The 20,122-nt window shown below is 39.7% G+C and overlaps 1 protein-coding gene across 2 annotated transcripts in view; it reads left to right on the forward strand.

The window, feature by feature from the left end:
* Positions 1-396: 396 nt before the first annotated feature.
* HSPA4 (heat shock protein family A (Hsp70) member 4) overlaps positions 397-20,122 on the forward strand; it is a 38,778-nt gene continuing 19,052 nt past the window's right edge. The window contains exons 1-6 of one of the 2 annotated variants that reach the window (XM_063084251.1): positions 397-796; positions 12,674-12,731; positions 14,564-14,704; positions 16,532-16,654; positions 18,510-18,609; positions 19,255-19,388. In XM_063084251.1, the coding sequence (XP_062940321.1) occupies positions 690-796; positions 12,674-12,731; positions 14,564-14,704; positions 16,532-16,654; positions 18,510-18,609; positions 19,255-19,388 (663 nt within the window). In that variant the 5' untranslated portion in view covers positions 397-689. The remainder of the gene's footprint in view (positions 797-12,673; positions 12,732-14,563; positions 14,705-16,531; positions 16,655-18,509; positions 18,610-19,254; positions 19,389-20,122) is intronic. The other variant, XM_063084242.1, reaches the window with a different exon arrangement.

A 20,122-nucleotide genomic window follows, 5' to 3' on the forward strand; every position in this document is an offset into this window, starting at 1 on the left:
AACGTACCCCGGGGGGAGCAGAGAGGGCCCTGTAAGACTTGAAGATCAGCTCGCCTTCTCATTTTGGGGGCCCAACAGGAGGTGGAGTGCAGATCCCACCACTGGAACTTTCTTTGAGATAAAAACAGCGGATGTTGGGCAATTGCAGTGCCTCAGCACTTCGCCTCAGGCCAGTTCTCCTACTTCCTTCTGCAAGGGGAGGTGCTCAGCTGTGGAGCGCCGCTGCGGCAGGTCCTGTGCGCAGGCTCAATCAGTCAGCTCCGCTTCCTAGCCACCTTTCAGCTGCCCAGTCCCCTCCCCGCTTCTCGAGCCAGGACGTGACGTACGCACTTACGTAGCTGGAGGCAGAACCTCGAGAGGAAAAGCCTCTGAACGGGATATCGCGAGAATATTCCGTTCCTTTGCAGTTCTCGCGCTCCATCCTTGCTACCGTCGCAACGAGATCCTTCGAGATCTTCTCCGCCCCCGCTGCCGGCACTCTCTTTGCGGCTGCCCAGCCGGAGCCGGCCTGAGCAGTGCACTCGGCTGCGGTCCACCTTCCAAGGACCGAGGCTCTCGCGTGAATATCCACACGTCCCCTAGTAGCCCCGGCCAGCCGACCCACGCGGTCTGCCCTCCGCGCGCTAGTCCCGCCGGGGTCCGTGTCCTGTCTCGGCGGCCGGACCCGGGCCCAAGCTGTAGCCGGCGCCATGTCGGTGGTGGGCATAGACCTAGGCTTCCAGAGCTGCTACGTCGCTGTGGCTCGCGCCGGCGGCATTGAGACAATCGCCAATGAGTATAGCGACCGCTGCACGCCGTAAGTGTGGGCCGGGCCGGCCGCGTGTACGGGGATCGGGAGGGAGCGCTCGCTCCAGTCTGTGACCCTCGCGGCTTGAGGAATGCGGGCTGGGGAGTCGCCTCTTTTCGGAGCCGAGGGCCTAATGGGTAGGGGGCCCCCACTGGGTGCCGGGTCACTGGTGGCCGCGACGTGCCTTGAGCGTGGGTCTGCGCCAGGCGCGAGGCCTTTCCCTAGTGGCCCGTGGGCTGAACGAAGGCTTTGAGCCGGTGCTCGGACCAGCGGAGGGCACAGGTAGGAACTGGAGGGAAGGCAGGCCAAACGTAGGATGGACCGAGATCTTTTTTCTACAGGGCAGAGACCAGGCCTAGGGCGTACTGATGTTTCTTGAGCGCAACACAGAGTTCGGAGTTTCGCACACAGCAGGCGCTTAGTAAAAGTTAGTTGAATTGAACTGATTCTGGCGATTGCCGGCCGCGAGACCCTGGAGCGGTCAGAGCCCCCATGTGAGTGGGGGCGGGGCGATGCTCCGGAGGGAGTCGGAGCACCTGAGGCTCGGCCACCTGAGGGACCCGGGATCTCGAGATGGGGGTGGCATGGATAGATACCAGAAAGGGGTTTAATAAAGCCTATGCTCTCTTTGTTATTTTTGCATTCACTTTTGTTTTCCACATCGTTTCAGGATATCGGACTACGTTGGGTCGTTCTCTGCTATTACTCTGTGCGCATTTACTCCTTAATTGCGTTGCACTTTCGCGATAATACATTCCAACCAGGGTGTTGGCCGAAATTGTTAATGAATGACTCAGGGGCTCGCTTTGACTTCTAGAACCTATCGTAAGTTATGGGACCAGTGTAGACACAACTCTAAAAAATGGTGACTCACCCAGGTCTATCCTTGGTTAGAGTGAAAGGGTCTGCCTTTTGAATATACTCCTGTGAAATACCCTTTAATCTATTGTCTTCCCTCTTGGACAGAATATTCTAGTAAGCTCCGTATTATTTAACAGTCTCTCAATTCTAAGGCCCATTATTTTCACCCATATTTTTCGTCACACTTCTTCAGCAGGTTTCTAGCCGAACTAGATTGCTTCATATACTAGCTTCATCTTTATCACTCAGGAGGTGCACAACATTTCTCTTCTGCTTGTCAAGTTTTTGCCCTCCCCTTGCCGGTTTTTGACCTAACCCAGGTGCTTCCCCTGAAAACCCATCCCAGAACCCAAAACCGTAGTTTGATGTCCCTTTCTGGAGTTTGTTTATAGTTTTCTTAACAGCTTTATTGAGATGTAATTGCATACTATACTGTTCACTCATTTGAAGTGTACAATTTGATGTACGGGTGCAGTCACAAAACGTGCAACCATCACCACAGTCAATTTCAGAACATTTTCATCAACTCCCTCAAAAACCCCTGTATCTATTAGCAGTCAAACCCCATACCCCTCTATTTATAGTTTTAAACAGTGGGTATTATATTTTAATTTGTATTTCCAGGGAAGTGTATTGTACACCGAAGTTTTTTTTTTTAAAAAAGCATTGAAGTTTGTTTTTAAGCATTTTAGCATTAATTTCCCATTTGCTATTGTCATCTTCGCTGGATCCTAGTTTCCTTCATCTGTAAAGATTGTCTCCCCAAGGAATTAAAAAGGCTAGGGCACTGAGTTCTGCGTGTAGTTTGGTCATTTCCTGCCTAGAATTGAACATACTTTAGCTCCAAAGGGTTGGACAAAGGAAGAGACTCCTAAATGTTGGGAAGAACAGTATTCTTGTCCTTTCTTTTATATTATTATCTCATTTTTCTGTTTTTCTTTTAGAGAAAAGGCAACAGTAGTTTTACCTTGAATTCTATTATTTGAAACTGAGTTATTGCAGATAAAGAATTTAACTTCGCGGATGGTAATTAAATTTGCCTCAAAGACTAAGTGATAGTGGCTAAATACATCATGTAATTGTGATAGGAAAATACTATTTATGTGTTTTCCTTATATTTTCCTTTATATTCTCTATTAATTTACAGGAAGACCATACATTTAAGTAATTCCTGAACAATGATTTTGATTAACTTAGATTTCTGCGTTGGAGTCTTCCGCTAAGTAGGATACGGGAGCAGAAAGGTCGATTATTGTAGAGGTTGTGGAAGAGTGGATTTGGATCTCAAATGTACACAGAGACTCCGTGCTGTAAATTTGTTTTAATGTGAGAGTGGAAATGAGATGCAGGCCCTAGAGAGCTGGCAATGGTGGAAGTGCCTCATTTCAAATTGTGGGTGTAACAGTCTGGATTTAGTTTTTGTGGAGCCAATGGTGTTTTATCCAGAAGAGACCCTTGCCTTTCTGCTTTAGTCTTTCTTCATTTTAGCAGCTGTTGAGCGTTTCCAGTATGGCTGCCATAGTGCCAAGCACTGGAGGTATTGTGGTGAACACATACAAGGTCCTGCTGTCATGGACATGGCTAGTGGAAGAAACCAGATGCTAAACAAAAGTAGTATATAATGAGTAACTGTCGTAAAGGACAAAGTGGAGAAAAACAGCATATGATGATGATATAAATGGAGGGACCTAATTTAAATTGAATGTGAGGTGGAGTTGGAAGGTGCTCTGAAAGGAGTACAGATTGACACCCAGAGGACACCCGGAGGATGAGTAGATTACCATGGAGGTCATAGTGGTTTTGGGGAGGAGCTGTTCCAGGCAGTAAGAACAGCAATTAGGAAGACCTGAGTCAAGAGGAGCTTGACACTCTTGACTGAGAGGATCATGACTATTCTTGAGCCACTTGAGAATAGTGGGAGAGGAGTCTGAGGAGTTAGGGCATGCTAGATTATGGAGGGGCCTTGTAAATCATGTTTAAGGATTTTTCTATAGGTGCAGTGGGAAGTGATCCATCTTATATTTTAAAAATGTGTTTGGCTTCTGTGTGGAGAATGGACTTACTGGAGAAGGGCAGGGGAAGTAGAATGATACTTAGAAGTAACAATGATACTTAGGCTATTGCAGTATTTATTCCATGTGGGGGTTGGTGGTTTCCACTAGTGCGTAGCAAGGGAGAGAAATGGGTGGCTTTGAGATAAATTTTAGGGTTTTTAATTATGAATGTTTGTGTTGACATTTTTTTTGAGCATAGATTTTGGAGTAAGGTGGAAAACCTATTTTTGTATTTAGTTGGATTATTATAGTAGAAAGGGTACAACCTTAAATCTTTGTAATAAAAATGTATTGGATTGCCAAACATTACAGAAGCTAATAGACCATCCTTTCCAAAATGAACGATTTGTAGGCTAGAAATGAGTTACCCATGAAAAATTCTGTGGATGAATTGTTTATATTATCATTTTCAAGAAATAAAACAATATATTAGGAATTTGAAGTAAAACAGTGTTTTTTTTTTTTTTAAATACAAAGATGACCGGTAAGGGGATCTCAACCCTTGGCTTGGTGCTGTTAGCACCACGCTCAGCCAGTGAGCGAACCGGCCATCCCTATATAGGATCTGAACCCATGGCCTTGGTGTTATCAGCACCGCACTCTCCCAAGTGAGCCACGGGCCGGCCCTAAAACAGTGTATTAATAACTGCCTTTGAGTGAGCAGAAGTTGAAAAGTATGTGTATAGTTTTGGTTAACTAGCAAATAAACATCTTGTCCCCTTATTTGTGCAAGAAAATTATTCCACTTTGAAGTGAGTGTCTTACACGTGTAGCTCTAAGTAAAACAGCAGGATGACTTGGGTCTTTTGTTTTCAAAGAAAAGTTGATTTGTCAACTAAAGCTTTAGACTGCTTACACCACTCCTCCTTTGTCTAATTGCAGAGGTCATAAAAGTAATTTGTTAGAATCGTTTAAGTTTGAATCCTCATTCCAGCCAACTGCCCAAACAAAAGAATCATTTAAGAACTAAAATATGTTGTATAGGGGCCGGCCTGTGGCTCACTCGGGAGAGTGTGGTGCTGATAACACCAAGGCCACGGGTTCGGATCCCATATAGGGATGGCCGGTTTGCTCACTGGGTGAGCGTGGTGCTAACAACACCAAGTCAAGAGTTAAGATCCCCTTACCGGTCATCTTTAAAAAAATAAAAAATAAATAAAAATCTTGTATAAAAAATTGGTAGAAATAATCTGCAAGAACTTTGTGTCATTAGGTTCCAGAGTGGGTTTTCGAAATTAAAAAATTTTGGGCCAGCCTGTTAGTTCAGTTGGTTAGAGCCCAGCCTTATAACACCAAGGTTGAGGGTTTGGATCCCCTTACTGGCCAGCCACCGAAAAAAAAAATTTTTTTTTTCTTATTTACTTAACAAGGTATTTGTTTGCTGTAACATTAAAAACACTAAAGTACCAAAGTAAAATTTAGTTTCCTCTCCTTCTGATTATTTGCTGTTTGCTGTGTATACTTCTGTACCTTTTTCTTGACTTCTTCATATGTACATGTAGAGTGCTAGTGTGTATTTAAATAAGTAGGATTACACTATATTTTGTAGCTGTTTTCATCCTCATATTTTAGACATATTTAAAGTCAATAAATATGAATTTATATCCTTAAATATGTAATATTCCATATTATGGCTTTAACATGTTTTCTTCAGACAGATTATTTCTAATTTTTTGCTATTATAAATAGTTCTTCAATAAGTAGTTTTTTGTGTATTTATGTTATATTAACGCTTTCATTTTTGTTGGGTACATTTTCAGAAGTGAAATTGCTAGGACAAAGGATATATATGCTTAAAGTTTCAGTACGTATTGCCAGAATACTGCCTGCAAATTTAAGGGATTAATTTGTACTAGGAACATAAGTGATTGCTCTACCTCATTGGAGATTATGGTGATTACAATGAGTTGAAACTGTATAATGCGTTTTTTTCTTGACTTAGTGCTTAGAATTATGCCTGGCATATAAATACTGCCAAAGAAATTAAAAAAAAAATACTGCCAAAGTATTTGCTGATATTGTTATTATTGCTTGCTTGTATTATTAATGCTCTTTATTACTAGGTTATATGAGGGTTCTTCAAAAAATTCATGGAAAGATTCGTAATATTTTTCAATTCTATTTTTCCAAGAACTTTTTGAAGTACTCTCATGTTAGGACAGTAAAACGAAATCTATGAAAGTTTGCCTTTCAGGTTCTATAGCTGTGTACCTGCAAAGCTTATTGACTAAGGAATTTGCTGTGTTCCAGGAATTGCAGCTCTCAAAAGTCTGAATTGTTTGGTCTGTTTGGTATCAGCTCTTTTTGGTACTTTCTGGTTCTAGGCTAAGGCAGTAAGTAACCAGAGAGAATACTCTGTTTAAATGGTATCTATTTTCATGCCAGTTTTGCTTATAGATCCTATTTGATACTAATCAAAGAAAGCGAATTAGAACAACAGCTGTCCTGATATCCTGAGTAGTTCTATGCACACTTACAAACATGAAATTGTACCTTTTAAGGATCTGTGCTGATCACAGCTGTTTGCAATATCCTATCAGAATGTGCATAAATATTTGGTCAATACTCTCTCTTACCCAGGAAAGGGAGAACAGTGCTATTCTCTGGCTGAAAAGGGATACTATTTCTAGGTTTTAAAGATAAGAACAGAGTTATCTTGAACTTGATTTGAATTAACTTCTTGTAATGTCAACCTGTAATTTGGAATGGAGGGAAAGTAATGTCAGTGAAGCAGCAAGTGTGTGAGTACGTCTTATTGTTTTAGCAGCATTGACTTGGCATTGTGTGGCATATAGAGAATGTGCAAGATAAAGATTCCTGCTGTTTATAGAGCTGTAACCAGTCTAGGTGGAAATAGGAATGACATAAAGCAACAATAGATAGAATAAGAGAGTACATTTATGGACAAGTTTATATAGTATAGACTTAAAATGCCATGTTCAGAGGAGAGGTACATTAGTGGGGGCTGGAGTGATGAGGAAAGGCAGGAGTGGGACGTGAGCGAATAGGATTAGAATACATGGGGGAAAAGATGGGGACTGTTTGAAGGTATAGAAGTAGGAATGAATTTATCAGGGTTTAGTAGGCAGAACAAGAGTATGTATGTGTGTATGGGATTTGCAGTCTGATAGTGCTGGTTTTGATTCTTGGACTCTAATATTTATTAGTTATGTTTCTGGGCACATTAACTTGACTTGAATCAGTTCTTCATCTATAAAATTGGGTCAGTAATAGTTCTTTTCCCAAAGTATTTGGGAGTATCAAGTGTAGAACACTTAGCACACTGCCTGGCATATGAAGACTCTGTAATAAAAGCTGTGGGACAAGGCAGCTTGACCTCCTTGGGTGAAAGACTCTTCCTGTCACAGATAGAGATTGGATGCAGGCTCTGTCCAAGTTTTGGAAGTGCCTGGTAAGTGGGAAGTAGTAGATATGTTTACTTTAAATATTAATGCTGCATGTCAAAATCTTGAAGGAATAATTTGGCCACTGAAGACTTTCCAGAGCATTTATCGAGGAGATGTAAACTGGGGTTATTTTACTTCTGACTAGGATTTACTACATTTATTAGGGTTGCATAGGATTATTTACCTAAATGCTAATACTGGCCATCTATGGGGGTGTTTTAGAATTACAAATAATCTTTATTGTTTTCTTCATACTTTTCTGTTTTCTAATTTTCTGAGCTTGTACCAGAAAGTATTGAATATTAGTGGTGGTCCTAATATTCAACTTAATCCTTTTGGACTTCCTTCTCATTTAAAAATTTGGTTTCTTTGTGTAAGCTTAGTTTTCAAAACCCATCAGTTTGTGCTATTTTACATATTGACTCAATTCAGCAAATTGATCATATTGCTGTTTTTTAGTTGTCTTTTCTTAATAGAAGTAGTAGGACTTTTAAAAAAAATTCCCACATCAGTAGATAATTTTAAAGATGGCTGACTAGAGTTTGAGAAGGTGAAACTGTACTTTCATAGCAAGCTATTGGTATATTTTTGTATGAAACCTAGACCATGGCTTCAATAGAGCTACAATAATAGCCAATATTTTATTATTTATATTATGCCAGTCTCTGACATAAAGCCCTTTAAAAGTGACATAAGCCCTTTAAAATTTAATCATCAAATTTAATCTATGGCAATCCTGTGAGATAGGTGCTGTAATTTCCCCGATTTTAGAGATGAGCAAATTGGGAATGAGAGACTAAACAACGTGGGTTACACCACTAGAAAGGCAGAAGGACTTAGACCCAGAGTGTCTGATTCTAGAGCCTGAGAAGTTTTTATTGTACGTGTGTTCAAATCAGCCAAGTTGATGGCAAAGTGGAGAAGCTAAGGATTTCTTTTTCTAATGCAATTGTTAGCCTATTGTTATGGAACTTTTTTAGAATGTAGGAATTACATAGAGATATCATATTGATAATTTTGTATGACGTGGTAAGAAAAGTGTGAATTTTTTCCACACTATAAGAGTTGTGCCTTGTTTGAAGCTTAATTGCTGTATGTATTATGTGGTAAAGATTAAAGTTCCATAAGTGACACATTTGATTGCTTTGTAAGAGGTTGGGAACTGTTTTTAATGTGTATATGCATAGACCAAAAAAAAAAAAAAGAGGATGCATAATTTGAACTGAGACAAACATATTTGGCTCTTCAAGACATATGAAATACTTCCTATTACTGTTAAGAATGCAGATGTATATTTTATTTACTTATTTTTGGTGGCTGGCTGGTATGGGGATCTGAACCCTTGACCTTGGTGTTATAACACCATGCTCTGACTGATCTAACCAGCTAGCCCCTGAGAAAGCCGATGTAGATTTTAAGAATAAGTAAAAATATTAACTGACTTCAAGGTAATATTGTTTAGACCAATATTCTTTGGAATAATGTTCCCAAGACAATAGAACATTCTATGATAATGGAAATATTCTATATCTGCATTGTTCAAAACGGTAGCCACAAACCACACTTGGGTATTGATCACTTGAAATGTGGTTAATGGGACTGAAGAACTGAGTTTTAAATTAAATTTATTTTTAAAATTTTATTTTATTTTTCCAGGATAATTAGTATATTCAGCATTACACAGTGTAATAATTTTTTATAACCCTTACCAATTTCTCCCTAACTCCCCTTCTCTTCCCTCTTTCCCACTGCTAGTAGCCTCAGTTCTCTTCTATTGTTTTGAAAGTTCAAAGAATTATTGTGATTGTTTTATCTTTCTATTTAATTTTAAATCATTTAAATTTAAATAGCCAAGTGTGGCCAGTGGCTGCCTTACTGAACAGCGCATGTCTGTAATCTAAAACCTCAAATTTTATTAAATTATACATTTTACATTGAGGCCAGATAATACATGCATGCAACTGAAAAAAAACTTCATTAAACAGTATACTCTTACATGCAGTACATGCTGTATGCAGTACATGTTGCTGTTCATGACCTCTCCTTTCCAACTCCCCAGTTGATTTTAGACCATGCATACATAGGTTGTGACCTATGATTTATAAAATACTTTTAGAAAGGGAAACAAATATGTCAGGAATTATAATTCAGTTTGTGGTTGGTGCTAAGAAGAAATTAAGCCAAGTCCAGTAAGTTTTAAGAGGTAGACATGGTTAATTTTTATTTGGGTGGGGGATGGTTTGGGACAGCTTTAGAGACAAAGTAGGTGATCGTTCTGGAGAACAAGTGAAGGACCAGGGCATTTCACAAGGCAAAAGTGGCATGAGCAAAGTGGGAAGATTGGGGGACTTTAGTCAACTTGTGTTGGGTCATACTGTGTAGGTGTGATGCAGCTGGAAAATGGGGTGGGGTTCAGATGGTAGAGGCTTTAGGTTCCATATTAAGGAATCTGGGCTTTGCTATTTGGCAGTTGGTTTGGAAGGTAAGCAAGACAGCTTCAGAGTTATTGAAGTAGAATAGGGAATTTATCCATCAACAGGACTTAAGGAAAGTTGGGAATGTTAATATCTTTCCTTCTTAGAGCTAGAGGCTGGCTGGTGCTGTTATCCAACCCTTGACCTTGATGTTATCAGCTCTAACCAAGGCCAGCCCATAGCTAGTAATTGTTTTGAGGAGATAAAGGTTTGAAAAAAGGGCTGCAGGAAACCACAATAGGTGAATAACATTGCCTTTTAGTTATGTTGGGATTTAGGTCTTGGTGGGACACACCTTAGAAATTCAGAGCTGTTGGTTTTTAGAAAGATGTAGGTTTGCCAATTAATAGGCTTAGGCTAGGCACCTTTTTGGAGTGGAGGGAGTGAATGAAGGGGTAAGATTGCCGTAGGCAATTTTCTTTTTCTTTTTCTTTTTGTCTTTTATGTGACCGGCCGCACCACGCTGGCCATCCCTATGTAGGATCCGAACCCTCCGAACCCACGGCAGGAGTGCTGCTGTGCTCCCAGCTCTGCACTCTCCTGAGTGCGCCAAGGGGTTGGCCCTTAGGCAATTTTCTAAAGGTCAGTATAATCTGTGGTAGGACATAAGTAAGTGGTAGTCAGGAGATTTTATTTATTTTAGGGATTGGTGGTTGAGCTTGAAACTGTACTTTTAAGAGGCTATCTCAGCACTTTCCAGGTGCGAAGAGCTTAGGATTTGGAGAAGGTCTGATGAGATCCAGGCTATGCCATATTCTTCCCACTAATTTATGCAGGGCACAGTTGCCTGCAACTGCTCTGGGAGATTGGATTATGGGGGTTCTTAGTCCATTGATTTTGAAAAGGCCAGAGAGGCCCAGCATTCTGCCAGCTTTCGCGGGGCTAGTAAGTTTAAGTCAAACAGTTCTACTGAACCAATAGATAGGTAATCTAATATAGCCAGATTTGGAACAAGGTATTATGGCTCCAGAGCCCTTATTCTTGCTCACTTTGGTAAATTGAAAGAACTAGGAGTTCAGGGAGGATAAAAAAGGGTCAAAGCTGGAGTGTAGAGTATGGAGACATGATCTCAAGTCCTGCTATCGCTTTCAGATCACATGACCCTGGATAAATTTACTTATTCATTTCTTTTTGGACTTTGTTTCCTCTCTTGTAAAATAAGATAGGGTACTTCTGAGTATTAAATGGGGTAGCACACACAAGCAATTGATGCAGTCATTATTATTAAAGTAAGAGGAAGAGAAGGCTTACAAGCTTGAGAGGGAAATGGACTCTGGGAAGAGTTTTTGTCTTTTAGGATTTTTTTGGGTGATGTGGATGAATTTGATCTTAATTTTAGGTTGAGAGAAAGCAGCTATTGGAAAGGGAGCTGACAGTACAGTACATGAGAGTAAAGAGAACACAGGCCAAGGTTTCAGAGGCATTAGAATGAAAACAGGGAGAAACGTAGGGGCCATGATAGCAAAAGCATCAACCCCAATATTACTGACTTTTTAAAGCTTAAACAGTGTTTTTACCTTTAAGTAGGTTTCAGTTTTGTCTACTAAAAGAAACAGCAAATAGAACAAACCGGTATGCAGTATATGAATTGGTGATTGGAAAGAATGTTTAGAAGTGGGAATGAAGTTCCATCTTCTGAGTTCTTGGAAGCTAGTTCTAGAAAAACTACTTTTTACTTGTATGCAGTAGGGCAAGAGTTGTTGTCAGGGTGTAGACTAGACTATATTCTTGGTGAAGTTATAGGCTGTCTTAAAAACAAGAACATTTAATTGATATATTGATGAGAGGGTACGTTATTTTATATTGAACATGAGACTTGAAGAATTAGAGGGTGGTGGACTCTGGTTATAGTATTACAGACCAGTGGTGGTCATGTCAGACTTACGCTCTGACATCTAAGTGACAGGACTCATTCTATGATGCAACCCATTCCATGGACAGTTTATTCAATAGAAAGGTAAAAATCATACTTACCATGTACTGTTAAAATATATGGTTTTTTAGCTGAGACTCAGAAATCTTGCCTGCTACTTTTTTTTGTGGTTTTTTTTTTTTTTTTTTGGTGGCTGGCCAGCATGGGGGGCCGATATGGTTTTTTTTGTTTGTTTGTTTTCTGTTTCATCCCTGATGTTTTATTTTTTAAAAAAAAATATTTTATTTATTGAATCAAAATCGATTATACATATTTTTGGGGTTGAACATTGAGATATATTGATTAAATCAGTATTACTAGCATATATATTGTTACAAATCGTAATTATTCTTTATGCCTCTTGTCAAACCTCTCCCCTTCCCCCATTCCTTCCCCCGCAATTGCCCTAGATTTCTTCTCTCCTTCTGAAAGAATAATGGTTATTCTGTTAACTTGTTGCCTAGATGATCTGTCCAATGCTGAGAGATGTGATCAGGTCCCCCAATATTATCATAGAGCAGATGCTTCTTCTGTCACTCTGAAATGGGTTTGTGGAAAGAGACATGCTCTTTTTTTCTTTGTTTTTGCTGGTGACTCTTCTTGCATGAATGCACTCCAGTGGTTGGAGGATCATCTGCGTGGTGGCTGTGGCATCTAGCTGCTTTTGCAGCAGCCATGGTTATTGTGGTGGCTGTGGTGGGCCACCCACGTGGGGGTGCTGTTTTTGGCATGCTCCTTGGCACTGGCGGTATGCCTGGTTGTGGGGTGTATTTGTTCCCCTTCTCCATGCCTCTGGTCCCTGGGCAGGCTCCAAGTTGCTGGTGTGTTGTGCCTGGTTGTGGGAGAGAGGTCCAGAGTCCCCTTCTCCAGCCCCGGGTCCCCAGGTGGGCTCTGAGGTGCTGGCATGTTGTGCCTGGTTGTGGGAGGGAGGTCCGGTTCCCGTCACCATGGCCCGGGACCCTCAGTGGGCTCCGAGATGCTGGCATGTTGTGCCTGGTTGTGGGAGAGAGGTCCAGTCCCCTTCTCCATGCCTCGGTTCCCCAGGTGGGTCCTGAAGTGCTGGCTCAGATTGCCTGGATGTGGGAGAGAGGTCTGTTCCCCTTCCCCTTCTCCTTGCCTCAGGTCCCCGCCGATATTGCAACAAGATTTGATTCTTAAATGTTTGTTTTATCTTCTAGGGCTTGCATTTCTTTTGGTCCTAAAAATCGTTCAATTGGAGCAGCAGCTAAAAGCCAGGTACAGTTTTGTTTTTTCTTAAAATGACTTGTTTCTCTGGTTTGTCAAATCTGTCCATTCAAAAGCTAGTTGATTGGCCATTATGTACCTAGCATTGGTAGGCCCCAGATATACAACTGACAGAGACAGAACTGATTCCTGTTCTCATGTACTTGAGTGAGAAGCAAATAGCTTTAAAATGGCATTAGCAGTTTAATGCAAACTCCTAGGATGTATTTTGCTCAGGCTTGCTTATTCCTTGATATTTTAAATGTTCCTCGATGTTTGTCTTGTTGAGTCTTTCATCTTAATTCATACTTAAGGTCACTGTTGATCTCCTTAATTAAATCTCTCAAGGAAGGAAAGCATATCTCTAAAAGCACATTAAATAAATTGCTGTTGGTTTACTTTGTAAACAAGGAACCTGACATATTTGCTGGTTTCTGAGTAAGAAGAGTAGTAGCAGAACTCCAAGAGTTCTGTTACCCAAGTGTCTGAGTTCTCTAAAATTAAAGAATTGAATGTTTGTCCTTTCAGTGGCTCAGTCTGGAGCAACATATAGAGTGAATAACTGTCTCATTCTGGAGTGGGAAGGGCCTAAAACTTGTGAGCCTTAGAAAATGGTGCTTGGCCAGTTGGTTTTTTATTAAATTGAGTGTCTTATATATAGTCTTATTTTCTTTCCTTGTTTTTTTTTCTTTTTAAACAGTTTTATTTTCAAAATGTTCAAGATATTTTAGGCAGTAAATAGCAAGTACAGGGTTATTTTGAAACATCTTTCCTTTTAAAATTCAGGTAACTTATTCTTGTTTTTAAACCTGCTTTCATTATTGAGAGCAGTTATTGTACTAAATTGGCTGCCTATTTCTAGGTCACATAGTTATTGTGATCTAGAGTTTCTATTTGGCAGCTTACTCAAGCAGGGCCTGATTTTGGAGGCCTCATTTGTTTTACAAAAGGACTGTGTGTGCCTTTTGACATAGCCAATGTGGAGGAGCTCTGTAATATCTCTGAGGGCTTGTTACATCTGCATTGGGAGGAGGAGCCTGAAAATCTTAAGCACAAGTTCATTCTGGGATTTTTTGAATGCTTTTACCAGCATTTCCCCCCCTAAGTTACAATAATTTATTCTGGAGGAATTAGAAAATGTAGATATAACAAATTTGGAAGTCATTTGTTCAACCACTATCCAAAAGTCATTTAATATGTTGATGTATAACCATTCATACTCTTTCTAAGCATATGAATGTATGATCGAACTATATAGATATTTGTCTTCCCACCTTCTAAAAAATCTTACTTACCTATTGTATGGTATTTTTTAATGTGGATATAACAATTTATTTAACCATTCCCCTGTTATTAATCATCTAGGCTGTTTCCAGTCTTCTGCTATTATAAACAGTACACTCTCAGTATCCTTTTGCATTCATCATTGTGAATTAGTGTGATCTTTTTTTTCCTATGTGGAAAATTTCTTTAACTAGAATTTCTGAATTGATATGTATTCCCAAATTGGTTTCTGGAAAGTTTGAACTATAAACTGTGGGTGATTTTTGAAAGCTTAAAGGCATTTTATATAAAAAGAACAGAAAATACTCTTGTAAGTGTAATGACCTGACTTCATGGAGAAGTAAGAAGAGGTGGGCTCTGGTCTGAGCTCTGCCACTGTGAGACCCATGCAAATTTCCCATTCCTCACTTGGCATGCTAGTGGGCACCACTCAGTATTCTGAGTTTAGTGTCTGAAGGAAACTTTGTGAAGTTGAGATGATGCTAATTTAATCTGAGTATGTTGAAATTTTGAAAAAATTTAGTGGTCGTCTTTCTGCTCTTTGATATTCTTTCTTTTAGGTAATTTCCAATGCAAAAAACACAGTACAAGGATTTAAAAGATTCCATGGCCGAGCATTCTCTGATCCATTTGTGGAGGCAGAAAAACCTAATCTTGCATATGATATTGTGCAGTTGCCCACTGGATTAACAGGTATAAAGGTAAGGTTCTCAAGATAGTGCCTTATGATTAAAATGTAGTGTTTTATTTTATCATACCTTTCTGATGTCAAGTTTAATGAAAATGTTTACAAATGCTTAGAAAAAGACCATTTGACATTTTTGAATGATCTGGATTTTTTTTGCAAGCCATTGGTAGCTCAGGAGGCCATGATTAATGGGTTGAAGGCTGGGGGAGATGGTTTGAAGTTAACATTACTGTTGCTGCTTGTCTTGCTCAAAGATTCAGTGACCTTTCTGGTGTGATTTCAGGGAATGACTCTGGAAGAGCAGGCAAAGGAATCAACACTTTTAAGTCATTAGCCAGGCATATGATTGTACTCTTGTTAATAGGTTGGTAAGAGATGTTCTTTTGGGAAAAGTGAGTTTGTGTTTTGATATCTCTGGGTCATCTAGAGGAGTCTCTGTGATGTGTGCAGTGAACTGATTATACAAGAGAGGTGAGAGGTTGGGAGATGGGTAGGGTGGACACATATGCCTCTCTTGTGCTCAGAGTTAGTAAGAGAAGTCCAGGGATGTATGAATTTTCCAGGCAGGTGAGTTTAGGGAGAGGAGGTTTGGTGTTTGAGATACCCCAGTCAGAGAAATAAGAATTATGAGAACAGGCTCAAAAGCCAACAGATGGTGAGAACTGTGAGAAAAAGGTAGTCCGTTGTGCCAGAATAGCAGAGAATTCAGATGAATTTAGAAATGGAAATTTCTGATAAATAATGATCAGTGGGTTTTACTTAGGATATCTGTGGTAATCTCAGAATGGTTTGAATGGCAGAGTAAGGGATGAAGGTGGAGTGCAGGAGAGGGAAAGGGGGATAAAAGGGAGGTGAGGAAGTGGGGGATATTTACATAGTTAAGAAAGAAAGAGGATGGGTATTGGCAGATTTAGTTATAAGCATTGCAAGAGCCTATGGAGAAGGAGACCAGGAAGATGATCTGGGAAACAAGAAGATCCAGTACAAGGGTGGAGGAATTGATTAAGAATTAAGCAAACAGCAGTGAAGAAGTGGATAATTTAGAAAGGGGCTCACCAGAATGGATATTTTCCCATCTTTTTCATGCAATAAAGTGAGAAACTGTTAGATTCTAAACCACAATAAATTATGGTTGGGCCGGGGAGTGAGGAGAAGGTGGTACTCAAGTGGAACTGGGGAAGCAGCTAAAGAAGAGAGCAACACTTTCTAGTTGGGATTGTAATTGGACAGTATGGGCATGGGGGATGGGGTCATCCTAGGCAGTCTTTCAGCATTTAAAATTTGCAATCCTTATCAAAGTTGGAGACTTTTGTCCAGGGTAGAATATTATCTTGGAGCTTTGTTCTTCATTTATTTAATTCAACTGATATTTATTGTGCCAGATCCTGTCTTAGGTACTGGGGCTGTGGTAGAGAACAAATCAGACAGAAACTGTGTCTGCAGATTAGATTGGATCCCAGTTGTGGAGATGAGTAATAAACACAATAAACAAAGTAGAACACACTTAGTATGTCAGATGGTAAAATAGTTTTGACCACCAGCCCCTTTATTGAGGTGCTGGCAATGTGGGTCATAGTGAGCTACACCAATTTATTTCTGCACAGGTAGTTGCCTCAAGTTTTGTTGTTTTACGATGTGGTCCTCTCCAAGTATTATGTTTGGAGAGCATTTTAAAAAGCTAAAAGTGACCTTCAAGTTGTTATTTCTTCCAAAACTAGCTTTCCTTAACTCCTTCTTGAGATAATGTTTCATTGATAATGTGAAGCACTGTTCATTTTAGGCTTTTGGGACTAGGACATGAAGAAATATAAGTCTAGATCCTTTTCTTGTTTTCTCGCAGGTGACGTATATGGAGGAAGAGCGAAATTTTACCACTGAGCAGGTGACTGCCATGCTTTTGTCCAAGCTGAAGGAGACAGCGGAAAATGTTCTTAAGAAGCCTGTTGTTGATTGTGTTATTTCGGTGAGTTTGATCCCTACAAATTATTGGGGACTTGCATAACGAAGCAGAAAGAAGAAAGCTGTTCGTTAATTGTAAGTAAAAAAAAATTTTTTGTCTCAGGTTGTAATGGTTATTTTAAGAATTTATCAAGCTAGTCTTCATTTTCTTAAATATTCTCTTCTGCCTATTAGCTTTTGCTCAGGCCTCTTCCATTATTCTGCCTATTTAAATCTTATCTGTTCTTCAAGGCTCATCTCAGCCCACTTCTTCCTGAATTCTTTTCCGTTCCTAGCATGGTGCCTGGTGCCTGGTGCAGGGTAGCAACTCATTTGTAGATTTAGTAGAATAATCCCAATTATAAATGGCTGTCTCTTTCTCCATTTCTGTTTGCTCTCTGTATCTAGCACGAAAGACAAGGCAGAACTAGACTTCATCTTGTTTTTTCCTTATCCCTGCTTAGATGGAAGCCTGGCTACAGCTTTGTGCTTATAATATGGTGGAGTCCTTAGGGACTGTGGAAATATGGGTAGCTATATTGGCTTTGCCACTCAGTCTCCCTATTCTGTAGTTGTTATCTAGTACTTTAGCTCTGTGGCCTCTTTTGTGTTAATGCTGGTGCATTGATTAGCAAAGCAAGGACTGTTAGGTGGCTTTTTCACCCCAGAGTCTATTGTTTGGTAGATTCCTTGGTTATCTAGTAAAGTAGAACTGACATTTGTTAGGAAGAATTGGATTATAGTTGTAAACCACATTCTGGGGATATAAAGAAGAATAAAAATGCCGTGTCTCTTTAAAGAGCTCAAATTCAGTGACCTTGATTTCCCAGTGGCTGATACAGTAGATACTGTATTTCTTAGATGCTTCCTACCTTTCCTCACCTCTCCATTGGTCTCCCAGATTTGTCCCTATTCCTCCATCTAGTGCCATTAACTTTGATTCTGAATTATACTCGGTGTAGAAGTAAAATTTATGTAAAATAGTGGAATGCCTGAGTGGCTTTTCCAGTTTTTGGGATAAAATTAAAAAGTGATGTGTTATGTCATGTTTGGGGGTTCTCAAGACCACAGTGAGTTTTGGTGATTTGCTAGGTGGATTCACAGGACTCACCATATACCTGTATTCATGCTAAGATTTATTACAGTGAAAGGATACAAAACAAAATCAACAAAGGGAAAAGGTACACGAAGCAGCATCTGGGGGAAACCAGGTGCAGGCTTCCAAGAGTCAGACAGAATGTGCTTAATTCTTCTAGCAACAAGTTTCAAGAGTTGAACAGGATGTGTTTAATTCCTTCAGCAACAACACATGTGACGTGTTCTCTATCAGGGAAGTTCTGCCAGAGCCTAGAAGTCCAGGATTGGGGTTAATCCCAGAGGTACCCTATACTGGGCATGTACCAAAATTCCAGGCTCCAGGAAGGAAAGCAGGTAGTCAGCATAAACTCCTTTGTTTATATAAACAGTTTAGGCACAGTGGGCTGCTCATAATTATTTGGGGAAATTTTTCTGTCAATTTAGGGAACTTGTTTATGTATCAAGTTCCTAGATGTCAGTCAAGTTCTTAGATGTCAGTCAGGTAGGCAAGGGCCTTGCAAGCAGGCCTTTCTAAGGGTAGCGGTCTTTGGCCTCTGCGTTAACTCTTTCCTGCAGTCTCTACCGTAGCTCTTGGTATTGTGGTCTGCTCTGTAATGTAATGTATGGCTGTCCATTTGTCCCAACACTACTTACTGAATATTTTAACTTTTCTCCACTTATGTGAAACACTGTCTTGATCATATACAGAATAAATTGCTGTAGGTATTTGATAATGATCCTGCATTTTACTAACTAAAATGAGGAATCTCCATAATAGAGTAAACTTCAAAATTTTTTTGTAGGTTCCTTGTTTCTATACTGATGCAGAAAGACGATCAGTGATGGATGCAACGCAGATTGCTGGTCTCAATTGCCTGCGATTAATGAATGAAACTACTGCAGGTAAGAAGGAATATTTAACTATTACTTTTTTGACTTGTTTCATCTTGAAGGTTGTGAAATCTTAAAACCCGCCATCCTTGTTTATCACCTTTGTGTCATAGTGCTTTTGGATACTATGTCACATGTGGAGAATTAATCTGACCAGTACTTTTCTGTACCCTCATAGCATACACTTTTGTATTTAATCATGTGCTTATTCGGAAAGGAACACACTTAATGTATGTGTGGAGCAGTGCTTTGGTCTAAAGATTAGCTTTTTCTCTGACTTGTGGACTGGTCGAGTCAGGGGAAGAAGGTGTAAAGCAGCATCTCAGGGACAGGACATGTGGGAATGTTAACATGGCACAAGGGTAGAAGAAATTCAGGAAATATGTTTGGAAAGTGGGGGAAATTGGTTTGGGAAAAATGGCCAAAGTCCATTAGAAACTGTAAGGAAGCCTAAGTGAATGTCAGCATTTAACTCTTTGAAGTTAATGTTCTTCATGAATAAATTATGCAATGCTTATAAAGAAATTATCTCTAAAAATGTAACACATGATGCAGTCTCTTTCACTATATATAATGCCTATTTTTTCCTACTTAAATGATTTTTATTTATTACTTAGGTGGTATTATTATATTGAATTTACTTTTTTTCTTGTGTAGTTGCTCTTGCATATGGAATCTATAAGCAAGATCTTCCTGCCTTAGAAGAGAAACCAAGAAATGTAGTTTTTGTAGACATGGGGCATTCTGCTTATCAAGTTTCTGTATGTGCATTTAATAGAGCAAAACTGAAAGTAAGTATATTTTTTTCCAGAAAACTGTATTAACAAATATGGTATTTATGAATTTTTGAGAGACAACTTAAAGCATTGGTTAAAGAATTTTTTTTTACTAATGGAAGCTTGCTATGAGCCATCTGAATGGGTGTGGAGTGGAGGTTGTAGGCCCAAAATAACTTATTCAAGAGTTGGCGTGGTGTGAAATAAAGTACATAGACCTAGAGGAAAAAGCTGTTAAGATCCTTGAGTCTTATTTTTTTCATCTATAGTATGGGAAAAATAATGCTTACCTTGCAGGCTTATTAGATGTTTTTAATATGTAGTTCCTTGGTGTACACTGGGATTGAGGGGATGGTAAAGGTGCTCTTCTTGATTTTGAGGTTTTGAGTGTTCTGGGAAAAGAGTAGAGGGATCAGAACTTGGATGCCACAGAAACTACACTAGAAGTGATATTCTACATTTCTGGAAAGCTAAAAGTTCTAGAATAAGCAGTTCTATATGTACAGAAGTATAGAAGAGCTAAAGGCAAGGAGGGGCTAGAGGCAAAGGCCAGAGAGTTGTTTGCTGGTTTATGCTAGTTCAACAATAGGGCGGAAAATCAGTTCTTTGTCTAGCTAGATGATCTTATTTAGAATTTGCTTAAGAACGAAGGATTTTTCAAGTGTTTTAATTATTTGAGTTGTGTATCATGGTTCTTGGTGCCAAGGTCTAAGATGGCTTTCCCCTTCCAAATTGGAGATTGGTGGGGA

This window comes from Cynocephalus volans, chromosome 2 (assembly GCF_027409185.1).
Source record: "Cynocephalus volans isolate mCynVol1 chromosome 2, mCynVol1.pri, whole genome shotgun sequence".
Taxonomy (NCBI): Eukaryota; Metazoa; Chordata; class Mammalia; order Dermoptera; family Cynocephalidae; genus Cynocephalus; species Cynocephalus volans.